The sequence below is a fragment of the Oreochromis aureus genome, linkage group 18 (assembly GCF_013358895.1).
Source record: "Oreochromis aureus strain Israel breed Guangdong linkage group 18, ZZ_aureus, whole genome shotgun sequence".
Lineage (NCBI taxonomy): Eukaryota > Metazoa > Chordata > Actinopteri > Cichliformes > Cichlidae > Oreochromis > Oreochromis aureus.
Genome location: NC_052959.1, coordinates 22,483,992 through 22,507,443, shown reverse-complemented (window position 1 = coordinate 22,507,443; position 23,452 = coordinate 22,483,992). Strand labels below are relative to the sequence as shown.

At 39.3% G+C, this 23,452-nt stretch overlaps 1 protein-coding gene across 1 annotated transcript in view; it reads left to right on the top strand.

Annotated features, from left to right (window-relative positions):
* Positions 1–2,902: 2,902 nt before the first annotated feature.
* prkci (protein kinase C, iota) overlaps positions 2,903–23,452 on the top strand; it is a 40,061-nt gene continuing 19,511 nt past the window's right edge. The window contains exons 1-4 of the mRNA XM_031731116.2: positions 2,903–3,232; positions 17,126–17,247; positions 19,914–20,003; positions 22,342–22,392. Of these exons, the coding sequence (XP_031586976.1) occupies positions 3,150–3,232; positions 17,126–17,247; positions 19,914–20,003; positions 22,342–22,392 (346 nt within the window). The 5' untranslated portion in view covers positions 2,903–3,149. The remainder of the gene's footprint in view (positions 3,233–17,125; positions 17,248–19,913; positions 20,004–22,341; positions 22,393–23,452) is intronic.

Genomic DNA, 23,452 nt, shown 5'->3' with positions numbered 1-23,452 from the left:
TATATACCATCAGAACAGTGTACATCACTGTCACAACAGTGTTTATTTTCATTCAAAGGCTTTATGATTTTTCCTATAATGGTGGGCGGTCTCCAGTCAAGATGCCGGGATGATTTTTTTTTTTAACCCAGTCCAGCCCTGTATGCAGCTCATCTGCAGTCTGGTGTTACCTACATCTTCCTATTCAGAAGGCAGAATTTCCGAGTTCTGAGTACAGTTGAAAGCACCACGACTGCAGTTTTTGTGTTGGATGTAAAAAGCAGGCTAGAATCATGTGGCGGTCAACGACGGTCCAGGCGTGGGATTTCTCTCGTGGAAATGTGCACATTATTTTTCCTTTCTATTGGTAGGTGGCACAGTGCACTTGTGGCAAGTAAGCAAGATAGAAGACTGGCAGTCTGGCTGGGTATCCAGTTACAGAAGCAACACATTAACAAGAGAATTCTGAGTAAAACCAAAGTTACTTTCCCTAGTAACTAGTTACTTTGAAAGTAACGAGTAACTTGAAGTAACTGAGTTACTTTTTAGAGAAGTAACTAGTAATGTAACTAAGTTACTAATTTAAAGTAACTTACCCAACACTGGATATTACACATAAAAAGCCCATGGAAACATTGGAAATCAGTTTTTGGCAGGCAATCACTTTTTGGCACAACCGAACAAGCTTTTCATCCCAGCAGCTATGAATTTTTAAGAAATCCCAAGTTCAGTTTCAAGGAGTTCGTGAAATAGTCCCGACCTCCAGTCTACATATGTAGGCCTACTGATGTGTACCCACGTGCGTGAAAGGAGCATACTACTAATAATGACACACACACTCGGAGGTTGGTGCAAATCTTTCTCACACAGAGACGTCACGGTTTTCCTCAAACTTTATCTGTATTTATTAAAGATTACTTTGTTATGGTTAGGATATTTAAAATAAAATCAAGTTCACTTTGTTACAAACAGAGGGTGGTTTGGGTTAAAATAAATATCCTTTTAAAGCTCCGTTTTACGCGGTTGCTATGCTTGCAGCTTGGGTGACGAGTCCCGTAATACTGTGTTGGGACGAGAGACGAAATTTACTTCCTATGGAAATACAATCAGGCCATTTAAACACGTAAAAATGTGATATTTTGCGTCAGAATAGAGTTTATTTTACTATGATTAGATTTGGTCACGGCCGGATTTGGTCTCATGCCGTGACCAAATCTCAAACTCAGTGAGAGACAAAAATGATGTGACACTTTATGCTGATTTCATGTAACCTTTCCAACTCCTTTGCTAACGAGATTAAAGAAAAGCTCAAGTTAGCTCTTATATTATAATCTTGTCACAGCCTACCGTATCCTTTTTTGCTTTATCTGCATAAGATTTAAAGATTTTTATCTTCTGTTTTTGTCTTTTGTCTGAAAAAAAAAGCATCCATCAGCTGGCACATGTTTTGAGCTACAGGCTACTTGTGAAGATCATGAATAACTGATGAATGATGCGAAACTGCAGGAGAGCCATGATTGCAGTCTTTGCTGCCAGAAAGCCAGGCTACAGAGACGAATCTGCTAACTTTTGAAAACGAGAATGAACCATGCCCTCCTTTACCACATCCACATCTGTGTGCTTCCTCGTTTCCTCCTGCCTGACAGCTCCACATATTCAGCATCCTTTATCCAATATATCCACTATGCTTCTGCACATCCACAAACCATCTCAGCCTTAGCTCTTTGACTTTGTCTCCAGACTGCTCGACCTGAGCCGTCCCTCTGATGTACTCCTTTCTAATCCTGTCACTCCCAGTGAAAAGCTTAAAATCTTAGTTTTTGCATCTTGTCCTTGTCAGTACTACAATCTTCAAACCAGACACCATAGCAGTTCTCACGTTCATCTTGCAAACCCTTCCTTCTGTCACAAATCAACCCTGACACTCGACGTTCCTCTGCTCTCCAGGGCATACCTCCACCTCTCCAAGCTCTCTTCCACCTGCTCCCTACTCTCACTACAGATCACAAACACATTTCACAGAAACTACCATCAACCTGTCATCAGCATCAGAAACAAGAAGGGGCTCCAACCTGATCCCTGATGTAGCTCCACCCTTGTCAGGCCTGATAGGCGAGCAAAACTAGTGAACTCAAAAGCAAAACCAAGACAGACCGTCCTAGACTTTTTTCATAAAGACTTATTTCACACAAAAAGGAATTCAGACAATAGAAGACTTTCACAGAACTCTGGGGGAATGCACAGGTCTGATGAGGCACAGGTGGTCCTACTGGTTGAGGAGCGAGAAATCCAGAACTCCGTCCGAGGAGGGTGGATTATTCCTGCCCAGCCCAACCCGGAGAGAGCGCATGAACCAATTGACGGATCTTGACAACCCTAACCTTGAAGTCATCTGTCACTCCTACTGCATACCTCATACATGCCCTTATAATTGTACCCAGTCTATTTGTAAATATAGTAAACATTTAAGTTGAATTGAAAGAATATTCTATATTTAAAAGAAGATAAAACACTTCACGTTATTTTACACCCCATCACAGCAGCTAACTCGTTTGTAAAATTTTATTTTATTGTATTTTTAGCACATGTTTTTGTCACAGGTCAATTTGGTTGTTCATTCCAAACCAATGCGCTTGAATGCGCAACATGTCTCGAGGGTCTTTCCTTTCCGAGCCTAAATGTTTGAACACGAATGCAGCACTTACCTGTATAAAAGGCTTGAGTTGGTACAGTCCAGTGATGCCAAAAGTTATATCTGACCTTTCGGAGTTTTTGACCGTATCCCACTGGTTTGTTATAATCGATAAATAATAAACCAATGTGAAATTGTGTGTTTTGTCTTTTAACAAAATACAATTCTAGTTGGAACGAATATACCAAGTTATGCGCGCCCCCTGTTACATTCCGATAATGGACTGGCCCGTGGTTAGGCCTTTGCAGTGGGGAGTTGTTTGGCGGACCCCGCAAGTTTTTCTATACTTTACCTGTTATTTTTGTTTGTCTAAAGAAGGGCAAATACTCAGCATTTGGCATCACTTGATTCGTTATTCATTTGGTTTGTCGACGGACCGTAAAAATTAACAGTTTAGGGCGTGGTACCGGGCCAAAGTAGGAAGCAAGGTAGATAGGAAGGACGATATCGTTGAGTCGGACTGTCCACGGCTGAGCTTATGATGCCGACGTTGCGGGACGGCACCATGTCCCACCCCGGCGAGAATTCCCACCAAGTCCGGGTGAAAGCTTACTACAAAGGGTAAGAAATAACCATGTCTTTTAGTATTTAATATATCCAATTGGGAATAACTAGCACCAGTTGGAAAGACGGCTAATAAGCTGGCTAACACTAGCTCAGTCAGCTAACGGCTGGCTAATGTTGGGAACCACCGGGTTTCGGTAAACTTGGGCAGGCGGACAGGTGACACTGTCCAGGCACTCCGCCTGTCGAAAAGTCAGTCTCGGTGGTATCTGAGAAATTTTTCAGCTAGACAGCGAAGTTGTCATGTGGTTTAAATTAGTTAAATCTGTCTCAGCTCGAAAGCTTTGGAGCTAGTCTCTCAGCAGCGGGCTAACAGTTGCTATCTAAGTTGATAAGGATTTGGCGTCATGTTATTGATCGTCTTTACGTTTATTTTCTCCTATCTCTGGCAGCACAGCATGTCCTAAAATACCGCTGTTGTTTCACTTAGGGATGCACAATGTGATAGCAGGAAATCCTAACAATTGTTGAGCTTTCACAATAACTGAGGAGCTTTAAAAATCCAAATTAAGTAGTGATGTTCAAGCCTTTCCAGTTAGACAATGTAATGTAGACCTATTATTTTCAGCCTCTGTTATCCCGTACTTACGTGGTATTAGTTACAACAACGAAACCATGTACCACATTTATATGTAGATATGATGAGCTCATTATAAATGCTTGTTTCACTCATAGTAGTAAACTTAAGGAAAAAGTCATTAAATCTAAAGATTTGTTTTTTATTTTGTTTCAAAAAATATCAAGCTGTAATCAGGTTATAACTGTGTCACATACAGTAAAGGACATATGAGCTGGCAGTGGGAAATCTTTTGGTTTACAATTCAAAAACAGCAGCAACCATCATAATGTTTCTGACTAGTTTAGGAGCAGTTTATCAACTTTTGTTGTTTACATTGTAGCCAGAACTGTAGCATATCAGAGTTTTGCCTGGCTCAAAAAAGGATAAAGAGACCGTGTTATTGAACTTTCCAGCATTTTCTTGCTATTTGTGGCCATTTGCTGAACAAAAATCAATTTTAAGCTTAGAGCAAAGATGCTGTTTGAAGGTATTATCAAAGTTTCGGTGATTTTCCTTTGTGGAATGTCAGAACCTCTCTGGTAGGTGCCAACATGTTTTCTATAGAGGAAAATCCCCCGATAACCTAATATTTACATAAAGGAAAGCCTAAACCAAGTCATTTAGCAAACAGACTTCAGCACAAGACCTGAACAATACACATCTCTGTATTTTCCATTGATGTATGACATATCCAGGTGGACGGCATTGTCTTTGAGTTTCTGTCATGCTAAATAAGCATTTAGTTTCACAGTTGTTTGTCATGATAGAAATAATTGATTACTCAGTTGTTTCTTTGCCTCTGTTTGATGGAGTCAAGAGATTGGAGACCAGCCAAGACTTGAAAAACGTGTAGTGCAAGTCACTTCAGCCATACCCGTGTGACACACCTCAGTACCTCTGTGATGTGTGTTGATTATTGGGTGGCATCTCGCAGAGCGAGGCATGTGAAATATTTCTGACGCGACGGCTGAGGAATCTCAACTATGCTGCCAAAGAGAGATTGCAGTGTAATGGTCTCATGATTCTGCTATCGGGATGCATTAAGCCAGGATGTCATCTGAGTTGTTTTCTTTCGCTGCAGAAGTTAGGACTGAAAGATGTTTAAGTTGGTAATGCACCAAATCAATAAAGTAGATTAGGCAGTAGTGTCATGTCGAAGCTGTTTACTGACTGTTTTTATAAGACCACAACAACACATCTTTATACACCTTATTGTATAAATGGCTTCACTAAAACTGAGTATGTGGTTAAACTTCAGAATTAAAACAGTTCATTGTTTGATCAGTTAACAGACTGCCATAAAAAAATTTTATATTACTGTTATTACAGTATAATTAAAGTTAGTCTATCGAGTGCTTTTCAACAACAAAAGTCAAAAAGTGCTTTACAGTATAAAATAGGATACAACAATTAAAGTGGTACACTTAGATGAAATAATAAAGGCAATACTGCACAGCTGGATGTTTAGCTTCTTTTTAAACAGTGTCCACAGATCTCAAGTCCAAGTTTAAGTCTGTCGGAGGGTGGTGTGCTGTCACAGGATCACAGCAAGAACGTTCGGGATTCGAACATGCCGGCCATCTGGGGTCTTTGTGTGTAGGATCTCTGGATATTCTGGTTTCTTTCACAGTCCAAAGATGGGCTTGTTAGGTGATTCTAAATTGGCTGTAGGTGTATTAGCCCTGTGATGACCTGGTCACCTGTCCAAGGTGTACTCTTTCTTTTGCCCCATGAAAGCTGGGATAGGTTCTGCAAACCTAAATTGCATAGGCAGTGAAGAAAAATGACAATGAAGAAAAGACGTTTTTAATAAAAAACTCACTGCAGTTAAAAGATGTACCTAAAACATTGTGTCCATGCGGCCTGTGTTAAACCCGTTAGGAAAAAAAACAAAAAACAAATCATACTGGCTGTATAGGGAACAGTATCTTATAAATAAGCTGAAATAGGGCATTAAATCTTTTGTTTGAGTCTCTTGTTAAGCAAGCATCATCGCACGGTGTGACATATCGGCATTCAGAACAGTAATATTTCCTGTGACAAAAGACCAGAGATGGGGAATGGAGCTTTGTGTAGAGCATAACATTTCAACATTTTCCTCTGCGGACTTAAACACCGTGTAACTTGAAAAAATTTCTTAATATGAAGATAAAATGGTGTCATTTGTTATGTTCACATTATTGTTTAAGGAGAAGAAAAAAAGCAGCTTCTGAGGGGTTGAGGTGGGAGGCACTGATTTTATTTTATTTTTTTAACTTCAGATCACCCTATTGGGTTTTGGGCATTGTGATTGGAATTTTCCCGTAAATTCGTGACATAGTTAATGACACAATTCCATTAATTCTGACTGAACCGATTACAGCTAATTAATCCGAAATGAAAATAGACGGTGGCAGTGTGGCTGCTTGAAAACAAGAGCCTCTTTCATGTGACATAAAAGCGTTAAGACTCAGCAGGTTGTTCAAGCACTATAACAGCTGATTTCACAGATTAATTCCATATCTATGGCTAAAATCATTATATATGAAGGCATATACAATAAAACACCCACCTCTGTGAGTTTATCAATGAGCTTACTCTCTTATCTGCTCTCAGAGTGAGGTGTTGTTTGGGTCTGTTCTTCACTGTTAGTATGTCTGCTGTCAGTCAGTGCCAGTAGCAGCAGCAGCAGATCGGTGTCAGCCTGTAGCAGTCACCAACATGTCTTTATTTTCTTCTCATTCAGGCTGCAAACGCACTGACCGTATGACCAGAAACTGATGGCAATGCTTTTATTTTATAGTCTGTTTCTTACGGTGGCAGAGGGTCCCAGGGGCTCAGCTGGATGAGTGGACTTTTGTTTTAGAGGGTTTTTTACTGGTCTCCCATATGGTAGAAGAGTCAGACAAAAAGACATACACAATTGAGTATGGAGAGATGTTGGGAGAAGTGACTCCTAACAGGGGGGATATGTGCATGTGTGGTGTAGACCAAGATAAATCATGAACCCTTGACCCCTGTAGTGAAGATATCGACTGGTTTTGTTATGCTGTGGAAGAATTCTACAGCATAACATTTCCAAAAATGCAGAAATGCTTTAGGTATAGTTGCCCTCAAACCTCTCAGACATTCAGATGTCTGAGAAGTAAAAATGAGCTAAAGCTTCTACTGTTGAAGGTACCTTCAACAGGAGTTAAAGTAGTTCCCTCCCAGGTGAGATGGGAGCTGAATCAAGAACCTGCAGTGTGGTGGTGTACCTGCAGAAGAATGCGAGGGATGACTATGGAAAGATGGTTGTTCATTATTCAGTAGATTTTAAATGCCACAGCACAGGCAAACACCTTATTAAAACACTTTGTTTTGTTAGAATTTGTAAACCGTTTCTGCATAATTTATGCATTTTCAGTGCTTTTTTATCTATGGCTTTCAAACATTCGGTGTCTTTATATCACTATAAATAATTAAAAATAAGTGGTCCTTAGTGTGGTAATGGACCTCTTTAAAACAGGACTTAGCAGGAGATTTTTCTGTGTTTTTAGCTTTTAACCTAGTGCTTTTCTATTTCTTTTTCTCTAGATTCTTTTGTTTGTGCTGGTCTTGGAGGGCAGCCATCTGATGTTTTCCTCTTTCCTCTTTTAATGATTCAGCTTATCTTGGTTTTGTATTGAAGCACAAATTTAACATTATTTTTGCTTGCCTTTCTGTAAGAAAAAAGATGACCCATAGCTTAAAATGTGTAAACCATATATACTTCAGCTTGTCTTTTTAACAAAAACCTCAGATTTTTTTTTTTAAATGCCACTGCTCTGTTGTGCCAGGAAAATTGTTATTACAGAGTTGCCGACACAGACTAACACAAGGTTTCCTGTGTGCTAGATTAACTTCAGGATTCCTGTGTAAGGCATGTTGTTTGGCAGGAAACTAGGATTACACAGGCCTGATGGAGCAGTTCAGTTATTTTCCTCTTTTGAAAGGATTTGCTTTTCTTTGTCAAAGACTCTGCCATCTGCATCCCTGCTCGAAGGCCCGGCTTTGTTAAAAATATGGCAAGCAGTTCTTTCTTTTTCTTGTTATTTTTGGTCTGAAAGCCCCTCAAGAACTCAACCGCCAAGCCACCCACCTAAACGCCCATCTATCTACCAGAATGCTCCTCCACTATATCTGATTCTCAGATAAATGTGTGCGATTCCTGCAAGGCCTATGTTGTGTGTGGCTATGGCTCAAGTGTTGCATATAGGTGTTAAGCGTAATCTTGTCTCTGAGATCAGCAGGAGTGTGTTTGGCTGCTGTTGTTTTATTGCACAGAGTGACACTCCCTGTTTAGCTCTGCAGGTGAGCTGTGTTGCCTGGAGACCACAGCATCATGCGGTCAACACCAGCAAAGGCCAGACCTGGCTGGGAGGGTGGACTGGGAGGAATCAGGGAATTGTTTTTTTGTTTGTTTGTCTTTTTGGGGGGGGGGGTTGTGGTAAAAATTTTGCATGGCTTCATTACACGACCTGTCTTTTCTTTAGTGCGTATGTGAGCTTTATTTTGGAGATTAGCATCTGCCTGTGTTGTCATGGAACTCTGCTTCGCTGTGGGTGTATATGTGGGTCATGTAAACTTGGATGTGGTAGGGTTGACAGTGAGATGAATGGTTCTAGGGTCTGTGGCAGCTCTCATAGGACCCTTCTCCTCGACCCTCCTCCGTGCTTGATCACTCATCAGTGATGAATAACTTCATGCTGGGCAGCTGGGACTGTAGAGTCCTAATCACAGCTATCACCTCTGCCCCCCTCCTCCTCCTCCTCCCTTAATTTAGCCGTGCCGCAGAACAGGGCACAGGAATGCCAGACACGTGTGGAATGCTGTTTCCTCCTCATGAGCAACGAGCTCCTAGCTCATAACACAAATCTTCCACCTTAGTCACTCGAAGGAATCCTATAGCACGGCTTCTTTTTCAGACAAGTCACTAAATTTCTTTACTGTGGTAAATTTATTTGTCTCAAAACATGTATTTCACACAAATGGAGTAAATGTTTTGAACCAGGCTGACCCACTCTCTAATCTCTGTTAATGGGGTGGAGTCTTTGAAGAGCCACGATTCCCGTAAACATGATAAGTCATCATATACTTAAGGAAAAGAGTCTGAAATTCCAGGCATAACAGAAGTCTATGCATTTTTATTTTGCCCATTCATTGAACAAAACCTGTTTGGCAGGTATCAGAATATTTTTACATCCAGGAAAAAAGGGTGTCATTTGGCAAAATGAGACACCAAACATGTCTGTGCTGTGGCTGTTTTTATGTGTAAAATCACTCAGAGTAGAAACTGCAGTGTCTTTTGTTTTAGTTTCACACAGTGCACAAACAAACCACAAGAACAACAGTGTGGTTATTATAATTAACTGAAACTAAACTAAAGATTGAAATGGTGTGAGACTCTATTTTACTTAACTTAAATAAAAATAAAAAACAGAACTGCAGCTGAAACATGTTGTGCTAACAGAACTAAAATAAATAAAAAATGAGAAACACTCTGCGAAGGCTGCTCACTCATTTTGCAGTATTTAATTTTTAGGGGAATAGTTTTGTATTTTTTTATATATATATTCTAGTTTTTTGTTCTTTTTAAACTTAAGAAATTTTGGGTTGTAGCAAAAATGTCACATTTTGGGGACAATTTGAAGAAAGTCAGATGTGAAATTAGTCAGAGATCAGTGAGATCTGAAGTCAAATGTGGCTAATTATGTGATATTTAGAATCCCCATATAGCAATATAATTTCCTAATTGCCAATACAAACAAAAGCAGTAATTCTAAGCTTAGTTTTAAAAATAAAATACATTTGATGAAAACTTGAACTGAGTTTCTATTGAAGAAGAGTTCAGAGGTCCAAAGTAACGTAATAATTAGAATCCCCATAAAGCATTCCCTTTGTGCCTATATGTTGTCAGTAGAAACAATAGCAGTTAGGTACGTAGATTTAAAAAAAAAAAATCTATATAGCATTATTATCACTTTGACCTTCAGATCACTCTATTGAACTTAAAGAGAGGTCAGAGGTCAAATCTGTAAATCTTTTTACAGTACGTGCTATATGTTGATGATGAACACCACACTCATAAGTGTTATAAGACTTTTTGTAACTTTTCGACCAATAAATCATTAAGTTTACGTTGAAGACTGGATGTAAGCTAAATTTTAATGGCTTTTTAACACGACCCCACAGACAGAGTGAAACACACAAACATTACTAAAAACACAACCACCTTCGTGGAAGCAATAATAGTAATAAAAAGTAAAAGTAAAAGTAAAACTGCTTTATTTTTAATCCTTTGTTAGTATGGTCAAACTGAAAAGCCTGAGGAGGCTTTGGTGTTTTATTTCACTCTGGCGTGTCTTTATGTTACTGAGTCATCTGTCTCCATAAAGTGAAATGTTTGTAGTGTAATATCTGTTCTGGATATCTCAAATGTAATTCTTGAAAAATGCCACCTGTATTACAATAATTCAACTAATAAAAACAAAACTGAGTATTTTAAATTGTGGAAACTAAACTGAAACCAGCATAGGTTTCTTTATTCATGTTCTTATGCATAAAAAGCAATAATGTACCTAACTGACCAGTTTTAGCTTTTAGTCTTCTTGTTGTGCTTTGCCCTGACATCAGGACAGATGGGAAAATTACTAATGCAGTTAACTCCACAGCAAACTTAAAACTTAAAACTGTTAGTTAACATGTGAAGGTTTCTGTTATGAATTTGCTGAATTACTTACAAGTGAAGAATCCTAATCAAAAGAAGCAGCACGTCAGTCATCAAACAGCTGCCTGCTTGGTGGCCTTGGAAAACAGCCTCTTTCAATTAAGTTAAGTTCAGCACAGTCATTATTGGTTTGGAACAATCAATAGTTTTTCAATTAAAGTTTGACTCATTGAGGACAAAAAAGGAAAATGACCAAAAGTGTTTAATAGATTTTCAAAAAAAATGCTGTAAATTTTCTGTCGACCGTCTTGTGAATTGAGTGATTGTTAGTGTCATCTTGGCTCATTGTGTCATGTGTGAAAACACATTACCTGTGCGGCCTTACTTTCAGTCCTGGTGAGATTAAAAAAGAGAAGCCGTTCAATAACAGTCATGTTCATTATCCACAAGTCTGTTGGTTTTCTTTAGTTCATTATTTAACTGATATTTAACTGTTTATGTGAGAAATATCTTAAATGTTGAAAATGTCTAAACTCTGAGAATCCAAGGTGAGGTCTTTTTAATTTGTTGTTTAGTCTAAACCACACTTTAACTTCAAGATATTTAAAAAAAAAAAAAAAAGCTGGATAAATAAGGAGTAAATTGGGCACCAACAAATTATTTATTATGATTCTGCATCATATTTTTAAAACAAAGAATTCTGTAATGTGAGAAGTAACAGGGTTTTTCCTGCATCTTTAAAATAAAAATAAAATTTTTTTGAAACCCATCAGGGTGTTTTTTGCCTTCCAACAAAGGAAAATCAACTAGGAAAAAAGTATTTCTAGCAGGACTTGTTTTTACCTTAAAAACAAGTAACAGAAACATAATATATTGGTATTGGCATTTATAATGAGTGACAAATGACGGTTAATAAGAAAAGACAGGAGAAACTCCCTTCAATCATGTTATGAGTGTTGATGTTGCATTGTCCACCAGTGGCCACTTTGCAACTTCCCTCTTGGCAACACATGTTTGGAATGCAACAAACACAACAACCAGCTTAGCCAAGCAGAGTTGTGCTGATTGAAGTCAAGTAATCCAAGAGTTGCTGTGACTATGAAGCACGATTATTCTTAGGCTTTCATGTTGTCTTGTTTGGGACTCATAAATAACTACAAATAACATGCACATTTGTTTGTTTTGTGTGTTGTGTTTGTGGAAGTGGCTTCAGAAGATGGGTACACTGGGCACAGACATGATCAGCAATAATACTCAGGTAGACTGTGGTGTCAAATAGTCCTTTTCCACTAGTACCTACTTGTCTCGACTCAATGCGGCTTCACTCAACTCTGTTTCGGTCATACAACCTAATGTGTGTGGATTCATTGTAGCACACGGTGTAAAGTCCTGTGATATCATTTGTATGCGGCATGAATGCCACAATAATGGAAAACGTCAAGGCGATGGTATACCTGGTGCCCGTTAAATGGCTTTTTGTCAGACTCGGGGACTGCTGTGTTTTTCTGTCATCTTTTTTTTCTTTTTTTAGAGTAGCCATTTCTCTCAATGCCAGGTTTAAAACATGGTGGATTTGATTCTCATGACTCTTTGAGTTACGCCACTGACTCTAGCCAATTGGTGGCATGCACTCTCTTGAAATCACATTTTTGAATCGTCTCAGATCCCTTGGAACCCTGGCCAGGTACTACCGCCTAATGCAAACCCCTAAAAACTGAGTCGAAGTGTTCCGAGCTGATCTGACTATGTACTAGTGGAAAAGGGCTTTCATGTTGTTTTGAGAGTCACCAGACTCTGTTTTTCTGTTGTCAAATTTTGGTGATTCTTTGTGAATTTCAGCCTCAGTTTCCTGTTCTTAGCTGATAGGAGTGGCACATGATGTGGTCTTCTGCTGCTAAAGCCGATCTTCTTCGAGGTTTGACATGTTGTGCATTAAGAGATGCTCTTCTGCATACCTTCATTGCAGAAGACATATCTGAATGGCAGTTATTTGAGTTGTTTCTGTTGCCTTCCTAATAGCCTATAAGCAGTGTGGTAATCCGCCTCTGACCACTATCATCAACAATACATTTTCCCCAAGACAACTGCTGCTCAATGGATAGTTTGTTTCTGAGATTATTCTTGACAAACCCTAGAGATGGTTGTTCGGGAATATCCCAGTAGATTTCAGTAGGTTTCTGAAAGACTTGAACGGACCAACCATGCCACATTCAGAGTTGCTTAAACACATTTCTTCCCCATTCTAATACTCAGTTTGAACTTCAGTGGCATGTCTGGATGCAGTCCATGTGACTGGCTGATTAGTTATTCACATTAACAATCACTGAAACAGGTGTACCTAATGAAGTGGCCAGTGAGTGTATTTTTGATCACTGTGTTCTGCTTCTTTCCTGTATCAGCTGCAGTCTTTAGCTGAGCTCGTATCTGTGTTAATGAGGAAGTTGTTTGAAACACTGGAGATTTGGCTAAACTTTAACTACGGCGTAGCCGCACAGTATTTAATGAACACTCACAGCTCCGGTCCAGTCACACGTGACTCAGTTAGTCACTCGCTGGCATCAAAACACTGCTTGGATCATCTACAGTCACAGTGTTGGAATTGTAGTGCATGTGTGTGTGTTCATATACTCTTGAACCTTTGATGTTATCAGGGTTTTAGGAGGAAATGGAGCTGCCATGCTGGTCCTGGAGGAGAGATCAGACTTGAGTAGTGCTGTTTCCAGTCTTTTTCTCCTCCCCCTCCTCTCACTGGTAATGATTAACACCAGCAGGATGGAGGAAGAGGGTGAGAAAATAGAGAGAGGAAGGGAAGGAGAAGAAGGCATCAGACTGTCTCTTGACGTCAGCATATTATTGCTTTATTCATTCTTGATGTGTGGTTTTGCAGACAGTTTAATACCTGCTGCGCGGAAGCTGTGCGCTGACGAATCGTTTCAGATCCTCCTGTTAATGTCTTTCACCAGCTTATTGGTATTAATTGTGTTTGTTCCCTTTTGAGGACTGAACCTGCATTGACCCCACACACCTCAGTCTGTCCTTGAACTTGTGTAGTAGCTGCCTTTAAAAGACTGGGATTTTATAATTGTGATAAAAAGCTTTCAAGTTGATGAAAATCTGGAACCAGCTGGGATGAAGGCTCTAAAGCGAGTAAGAGGTCTTCGTCCTCGGCTGGAGGTGGGGAGTGCATTCACACATCACTACCTTTTTCCTTGTTTTTGCCCATTCCCTCTTCTCTCTTATTCCTGATTCTGCTCCAGTAGCCGCCTGAGATCAGATCTCTTGTCGCCTGCAGACCTGTAAAAGCTTGTGTTTCACATCTCTACCCCCATCTTATTGTGTAGTAAACACCTTGAAAACTGACAAGAGCGCAGGGAGCAGGCAACGTCAATCCTGGCACTAATATGAAATTATGAGTGGAGTGCTGACTGCTTCCATGGGGATAGCTGCTCAGCAGTTCTTAGCCAATGTTTTTTAATTTAACAGGTACAACACCATGCAGTATTAAAGAGAAAAATCCTACATTTTAGCCAAATTGTTCATTTAAGCAGGTAGAAAAATCTATACAACCATCCAACACCTACTTCCATTTAATCACAAATTTTCCAAATGTGATGTGCCTGAATGGGACCACACAGTCCCCTCTAGTGGTGACACTTGTGCAAATAACACGTCAGTCTTTTGTCTAACAAATTCATTTAAAGGAAGTGGAACAAGCCTGTCCTGTACCATGTGTATATAGTGCTTTGCCCCTGAGTCATTTCCTCTCTCTCCTCTCTTACATTGTGACTAATCCTGTAAGGACATTTTCCATTTTACTTTTTTTGTGCTAATTGGTTTGTTTTTAATTTGTCACCTGTTTGGAAAAAATAAATAAATAAAAAAAATCTTATCTTTGCGTCTATCTGTTTCTGCCTACTTTTTAGGGTAACTTCCCCTTTACCCCTAAATAGCCGGGGTCATAAAATTACAAAAAAAACCCCAAAGCTGGTGTTCAGGAATGGCAAAATATTTATTTTTGCTTTTCAGGGTTGCAATGATGAACTAAATAATGAACCTGTGTGCCGGGGCAGCTATTGGGTGGCAGTCACACCGAGTGATCTAGATGGATGTTTTAAGACTCCTTGAGATGTCTGGAGATGTGTTTGAGCTTTAAGGAAGGGGTGGAAACTCATTATAACGTTGGACCCGTTAAGCATAGACAGGACACGGACATAATGACAGCACTACTTTATTTTCGAATGTGATTACACTGTGGTTTTTGTTTTCACTGGGACACAGACACTCCCGTTCTGCTGTCATGTCCGCTCTCTGTCCCTCCGACTGTCACTGTGAACATATAAAGAGACATAATCACACTCACATCCCAGCACACCTGTTCACCTGTTCCCACAGGTGGGAACAAATTTCCCACCTGTGGGACTAATAAAGGTCATCTTATCTTATCACCCCGCCCCTGCGCCGGAGCTCACTACGTCACCCCTTCTCTGCAGCCGGCCAGAGACCACACCCACGCCACACTCATCTATGTATATGAAAGGGATACAAAAAAAACAAGTGCTTTGTAGTCAAAAATGCAAAAGAATAATTGTTTTATGGCATTTATATTGTTTTCATAATCATTAGAAGCCCAAATCGTCTGTCCTTCCTTCCAGGGTTACAGGGGAGCTGGAGGCAAGAAGCAGGGTTACTCTCTGGACAGGTTCCCAGTCCAGTAAAGGCCAAATTAGCATCATACATAAGATGAAGGTTTGATCAACGAGGTCTAGCATTGTCAGAAGTTATATTTGTTCTTGACTGAGCCTCCCTGCTTTTCCATAAAGGGACTGCAGTGGTGAACTGTGAGCCCTAAACCACAGCAGTCACGGTCCAAGAGCAGCCACTATCAGCTGTGCCATTTTGTTTGAGTTCGCGGCTGTCTCGCTCACTCTATGGCAGTCTTTCTTGCTCTTGTTTTTGCTCTTTCTCACACCCACAGTCATGCTGTACAGATGAATGCACACACAAATGTGACAGACTGCGAGACTGTGACTCACATACAGCAGTGTTTGTTTAAAAAAAAAAAAAAAGAAAAAAAAAAGTGCTCTCTCACCTCTTTTCTCCCCATCAGAAGTCTGACATTCTCCAGAGTTTTTGTTTGACGACATCAGCGAGAGCGGGGGATAGATTGGAGGAGGAGAGTGTTTAACAAATCTTTATGAGTAATGACTAGTGCTGATACAATCATTTATGATTTGATTAGCCCATTATCAAATAAAAATGTCAAACTTTTCTCCTTTCACACTCTCAAATCTTTCTGGTTTTCTTACATTTCAATTGAGTATTACTGTATTTTAGATTACTGGCCAGACAAAACGTCATCTTGAACCTTGGAGTTTATGATAGACATTTTTTGTTCTGCTTTATGATATTTAAAAGACTGAAAAGTTTGTACAAACAGTAATCAGCAGATTATGTAATAATGACAATATATTTTCTTCTGCAGCCTTAGTAACAATATTTGATGTCTGTGAAGTGGATCATAATATTGTATCCATGTTGCAGAGAATGGATCTATGTGTGTACTGATATTCAGATTTGAAGCACTAGTCATTCATTTGTTGCTTAAGGAGGCTGTTTGTATGTTTGTGGAAATTAATAAGAGGTATATAATGACATATAATAAGCAATAAATAGTGTCTGCACTCAGTTTGCACTAACAGCTTTTTTTTCTTTCTCTCTGCTTATGAAACTTGTTTCTTAAACAATACAGAACAGTGCAGAATAGTGTACTGTGCTGGTTATGGGTGGATATAGATAAGATTACATTGCATGTTTTCAGCGTCACTGTCTGTACAAAGTAGCAACGTAATGATTCTCTACATGAGATCATACATTGTTTTCCAGATATATTTAGTATCCAGATGTATCCAGTTATAGTTTTATGAAGGGGGGCAGATGTCGTGTAGGCTGTAAACGTGCTTTTTAATACTGTAAGTTTAGACATGTGAGTCTATGGTGATTGCCTCACTTTTGGAATCACCCTCATATGGCCTTTAGAAGTACTACGGCTTTTGGCTTATCATTTTCTTTAGTCATTTTTAACTCCAGAGGTTATCGGCCGTATAAAATATGGGCCTAACTTCTGGGTCTGAAATTTGAAGGCATCTGAGAAGTACCTTAGACCTGCATTCTTTTTGAAGAACTCGCAAGCTTCACTTCTCTAAATATGTTCTTGATAATTTATGGTGTAAATTTTTATTCTAAGCATCCAAGAAGAAGATTATCCAGGACATACTCATTGGCTGACAAACACATTAACCACTGAGAGTGCAGTACAGTCAGCTCCGCCCTTTGTTGGTCGCAGCCACTTTCAAAGACGAGGATAGTAGATATGGAGATGCCAGTCTTGGGGTTTCAATACAGGACTTCAGAAACCAATGTGTGATGGTCACATCACACCCCTAAAAGTGATACGTTGTAGCTGTATTTGTTTTTATTTATTTGGCCTTGGTCTAAATAGTTAATACTGGAATTAATCTAGTGGAATGACTTTTATTGGCTGTGAATGCATCTAATAGAAAATGTTAGAGTGGCAGGATTGTCAAATATTGACTCTGTGTTGGTATCGATCCAGTATGTCTTATTATTTCAAGTTAAATAATATACTTGTTTTTCTTCCCTGCAGGGACATCATGATCACACATTTTGAACCGTCCATCTCGTACGAGGGCTTGTATGGGGAGGTGAAGGACATGTGCTCCATGGACAACGACCAACTCTTCACCATGAAGTGGATTGATGAGGAAGGTATGTTTCTAATCAGACTGCTCCCTCCACCTTAAGGTGAACAGCCATCAAAGCTGGGGCTTTTTCACAAATTAACTTACTGAAAAACAACCATTATAGAAATATGATGTAGGAGCCACAGGTTGAATTTGGCAGCATATGATGAGCACAGACTCACATCAGCACATATGTCATTACCACTTTACTGTGTAGTCTTCTCAGTCCAGACGTATGGAGGCTCCTGATTCAGTCCTTTGTCAGCGAGTTAGTCAGCAGCAGTCATTGTGCCATAGGAAAGATGGAACCATCAGATCATTCCACTCAGGAGAAGGTCGGCCTGCTCAAACTCATTAGACTCAGATCAGCTCCCACTGATAGCCACCCACCTAAAGTCGCTGGAGTCATTAGTCTGTGTGAGGAAGAAAAGCTGCTTGATGTTGCTACTACGTACTCTGTGCTTGTAGTCTCTCTTCCTGCCCCCAAAGTGCACACCGTGAACTCAGGTCATCATCGCTATAATTACAGAATAGACCTGGAGTTTGTCTGTATGTCTGCCTGCTGCTGACGTGTGTTTTTAAAAATACTCAACTTCGGACAATCAGTTTTCCTATAAACAAAATATAGTACTGAGTTTAAGTCTTTAATCCATAAAAACGACATCTAACAACCTCCCCTTGTACCCTTAATTTAAAAACTCAGTGAATTACTTTCAGACAGTTTAATATGACCATGGCACTTTATACTCAATGGTTACGATAGTCTTTTTAACCACTGTACATGACAAACTTGCGATACATCGCATATTTTGGATATATCACCCACCCCTACCTCAAATATGATAAAAACTGCTCAGTTCAGAAAAGAACGCCAAGGGTTACTCCTAGTGGGCTTCAAAAGTTAAGGTAACTTCTGTATGTAGGTGACTTTTCTTGTAAACACAAAAATGGCTTCTTAACAATTACACCTAAACCAGGTAGTCTGATCTTGAGATAAAGAGTTGAGAGCCAGCAATCTGAATAAGTCATTTTGGACTTTGGGAAATTGTGTTTATAACAAATGACTCATTTGTGAAGCAGTAATGAAAATATTTTAATTGCAGCCATAAATATCAAGGGCGCTCCTTACATACACTGTACAAGACATGCTTGAATAAGCTTAAACAATTAAATCTTTCAATATCACAAAGCATTTTAATATGTCACCTTTTTGTCCACAAACTTGAAAAGCAGAAAATTCTTCACTATGTTTTAAAGCCCAGATCGGTTAAAATTAATGAGCATGTTTTCAGGAAACATGATAAATCTGATAAAACCCATTTAAAAAAAAAACCCCCATAATAAACCTGATAATAAACAGAGCCTCACGTCTGTCCTCTTCCTGAAACCAAAACTTTGTCCGTACTGATTAAACCAGACTGTCACGTTTACCTTTGACACAATGGTTGCTGCAGTCCACCCACTAATTCAACATCCACCTCCAGCAGTTTGTGCAAATTTAAAATGATACAATGTGTCATAGTTTCCATTCCTGTGCTATTTATACTATCAGCATTTTTATTTTTATTTTTATGGTGATCGGTCGGGTCGAGCGGTAAGAGCAGAATTGAGCGTCGCCTCGCCCAGCCTCCTCACGAGTGACCCTGGACTTTTCCTGTAAATGATGAGGAAGTAATTAGATCTGTGTTTGAGTGGCATTTTAATTATTGATCACTGCACAAATAGGCATGTGCAATTAAAAATAAAAATGTTCGAAATGGCATCATCGACATCTGCTCACACCCACACACTTTCAGTGTTTACTTAAAAGTTCATGTGTTGCGTTTCGTATCATACCTACGATTAGACTGAAATTTTTTGTATTTTAAATGTCAAACTGCCCCGCTGTTTTGTTCACCTTTAACTCTTACAGCCTTTTGCACCATTTACTAGAAATACAGTTTACCTACCACTTAATTGTCTTAATTGTCCTTTGCAGCTGCTTCCCTTGTTGTTCTGTGTAAAAAAAAAAAAAAAAAAAAAAAAAAAAAAAAATTAGCATCCACTTTGTGGATTTTCCTATGGCCACATCTTAAATGCCGTGGTTACCTTTTTATATTTCTAAGCAGGCTTTAATATTTGCATGTGGAAAATGAAACTGATATATTTTGAAAGAACAAAGGAGAGGGGCGTTTCAGACACAGATAGTAACTAATTAAATTCCAGTAACAATTTTGGCTTCCACTAATTATTAAAACAAGATCATTGTGATGAGACAATAAATGTGCTAATTTTTGCCATAAAACATCAGATATACTCCCTGCCAGACTGTAGTAGGGTTATTTTGTAAAATTGTAAAAGAAATCCACCTAAATGTGCAAAATCTACAAAAACCTTTTTGATGGCTTGGGAGATTGAGATTGGCTTTAGTGTCTCTGTGTTTCTAATCTCTATCGCTAGTATCTATTCTAGAAACATAGGAAAAAAGGTGTACATTATATACTCTACACCATAATTTTAATCTTTCTTTCTTTCTAAAGAGGAAGCTCATTGAATCTCAATAAATGTTGTTTTTCTTTCTGCAAGTAGTTTTACTGCAAAGGAAGTAAAAATATTCTGTTTTCCTCCCACGTCCGATTACTCCCAGTAACTTTGGTTTCTTGCGTTCATGTAAATGTGGTGAATGACATCTGGTCTCTCCTCCGCTGCTAGGTGACCCCTGCACTGTATCGTCGCAACTGGAACTGGAGGAAGCTCTGCGTCTCTATGAACTCAACAAAGACTCGGAGCTCATTATCCACGGTGAGATTTCTGCTTTTCACACAAGTCCTTTCCCCCTCTTTTTTTCGGTCACATCTACACTTTCAGCGCGTGTTCATGCATGCTGCTGTTAGAAATGTGTTAATTCAGACCAGTTCTGTAATAACTCTAAGAAAAGCCTGTTATTGTTGACTCTTTTCTTTCCCAGTGGTCCACTCACCTCCCTGTTGGGCTTTTTTATAACAAGCCAAACTGGCAGCATTACTGTTTGTTCCATTTCTGGTCATTAAGCTACAGTAGAACAGCCCTCAGGCCTGGATCGTGGCTGACAGCCAGTACCAACACAGACTGCCACAATTTGACTTTTTATTAGGAGTTAATGTCCTCCTTCATAATCGGGCTCTCCTGCTTTTACAGAGTGAAATGCGTCAGTCCTTTATGTTGTTTTTAGTTTATAATTACAAGCACCTTAGGCACAAGACAACAGAATTGGAACAGAATTACTTTTTTTTTTTTTTTTTTATTGTGAGCCTGTGTTCACTGCAATAATAGATCCTAACATATTTAGATTTTTTTCTTGTCAGAATGAAAAACATTTCCTTGCTTTACTCATTTATCTGCAAGCAATATCATTTTGTTTTTCTTTTTAGCAATTCAGAGTTTTTAATGATTTAGATATAAAAACATCAAAATAGACCACGGGACCTGAAAGAGTGATTTTGCAAAATAAGTTACTGTGTAATATTTGTTTGCCAAAGATCTAGTACACACTATCCGGTCCATATCAAGTTATGTTGTCTTTGGATATGAATTCACAGAAACCTCCCACGTTTTTACAAAAAGGCCTTGCAAACATCTTCTGACAAGCAGCAGTGTTCATTATTTGTTCATTTTCAGTGTTGGAGTTTGAGATTCTTTCCTAAACTCGAGCTGGGTGGGGTGATCTTCGAAGAGCCACCCACCCACCACATTGGCTGATGTGATCTATTTGCTGATAGATTGGCATTTGTAACAACCAGTAAAAGGAAAATTAAAGTAAAAAGTAAAAATGAGACAGGAGAAAGGCCCGTCAACCATGTTATGAGTATTGATGTTGCGTAGTTTGCGATCTCCACCTTCCCTCTTGGAAACAACCGGCATCCAAGCAGAGTCGGGTGGAGCGTAAATGAGTAATCGATGACTTGTTGTGATAATAAAATAACATTAATTTTAAAGTGTATGATCCTATTGTCTATTTTAAGGACTTATAAATAACGACACGTAACAAATGTTAGAAAAATCTGTTTGGTGCATCTCTGAGGAAAAAATATTATATCTGTGTCTGCAATAAAAATCCCATATGAAACAGGCTGTAGTCATGGCTACAACACATTTCTATGAGAACTATTATTTTTTGCAGCACATAATAAAGAACAAAAAAATTTGAGAAATGTTTCATCATATAGTTTGTCCAGCAGAGCATGCCTGACTGCAGACAGTGTTTGACAGTAAAGTGATAACGTTAATTAAATTTACTAGTGCAACTGCAATGCTTAAAACCGACATAACAAATTAAACAGCAGTTCCTGTTTATGTTGTGACAAATGTGGCCGACTACGTCTGCAACTGTTTGTCTGAAACTACGTTTAAATGGATTTCACCGTCAGTCTAAACATCTGTCCGGTGGCTTGTAGTTTTCTTTCTTTCTTTTCTTTTTTCTTTTTATCCATCAGTAATCATGTACATTTCTGCTTATGTCTGATCACAGATGGCTAGATAATGCATACAACAAAAAGGCATCCAAACATATGTTTAATGTGCCGCTGAACTGTGAAACAGCATTACTTCTGCTGTTTCTGGGCCCCGCAGCTAGTTCACCGTCTAAGCTTAATCTGTTTGACATAGACACAACCTCATGAGTCTAGGCTGAGGGGCGATGGTTGTATATGTGGGTAGATTTGATTGGCAGGCTGTGTGTGTTTGAGTATAAAACCCGGGGCTGTGGATAATGTAAAGATTTAATCTAATCAGAGGTGGCGGGTCAAGAGTGCAGCAGATTCAAGTGTGATGACTGAAAGAGGATGAGTGAGACATGGAGGGGGGTGTTGAGGAGAGGAAGTGAGGGCTCCGTGAGGGGCCACCAGGTCTGCTTGTTAACGAGCTCTTTGGCTGTAGCCCACGCCTCGTCTCTGACTCACGCTGCCCCCAGTCTAACTCGAGCTGTCTCTCTGCTGTCGACTTTGATAAAAATGGTTTTTTCCCAGTTTGTGTAGTATCATACACAAATACACATCATACACACCTGAAAAGAAGTTTTCCTTTTGCTACAGGTTCACCGTGACGATGATAGAAATGTCTGACTTTAACACTGTCTAAAGTTAGTCATCCTTTTTCTTTCCAGTGTTCCCCTGTGTACCAGAGAAACCTGGCATGCCTTGTCCGGGAGAAGACAGTGAGTTCAACCTTTTCTTTCTTTATTTTTACCTCATTTTTAGCAGCTGAACAATCCTGCATTTAACTTGTATTTCAAATCTAGCACACACCAAGGAAACTTTAAAACGGCACAGTGGTGTAATGGAGATTGTTCAATGTCTGGGTCCAAATAAGAGCCGCTTAACGAGTCTGTGCAGAGTAACTGAAGTTTGTAAAAGCATAGAAACGAAGTACTGTTGCAGAAAATAAATTATCATTTGAATATGATGTGTGCACAAATTATGGTCTCCTGAGGACAGGAAGTCACGTTTGAGTAACCTCGGTATACAGTTAAAGGGCTGTAGGTTTATCCAAGTGAAAATACAGCACAACAGTTACATAACTGAAAATTAAAAGCAATACATGCGTGCAGGAGATGGGATGTCCTTACTGTATAAAGATACTTTCAGCCAAAGCAGATCGATCTCTGTGGTTATTTGATTTAGATTTTATACCGGATGCCGTAACCCTCCGATATATACAAGCTTGGGCTCAGGACTAGGAGTGAGCTTATGACCTCTAAGGCTGGGTTTGTGTCTCCTTCCAGTCTGCTTCGCATGTAAGGCAAATGGGTTAACTGCTACACCATAGAGCCACTCTGTTTTTCTATAATTTAGAAAAACATCCACCTCCATTACAAACAATGTGATTCAATGGCTGCCTATGAAGCTGTGAGACAGTGTCAGGCTCACACTACATGATATTTTTGTCTGTTACCATGGTCACTGTGTGAGATTAGGTGATTATACACTCATAAAATCCTTCCTTTTCATCACCAAGAGACATGACAGACTACACGTTCCTCTCATAGGTGTAGTCCTACCGCAGAACGCGCCATAATGAGGCTCTGCCACTTTTTTCCAGAGTGAAGAAGTGGAATATTCACACTGAATAATGTGGTTCAAATTCACTGAAGTTTATTCCATGCAGGAGAGCCAGTAAAGACACATTGGTGGTTAAAAGAGATGTCAACGGATTCACAGCTTTGACCCAACATGCAAGAAATGAATTCAATATTTTTACCTGTCTAAAAATCAAAG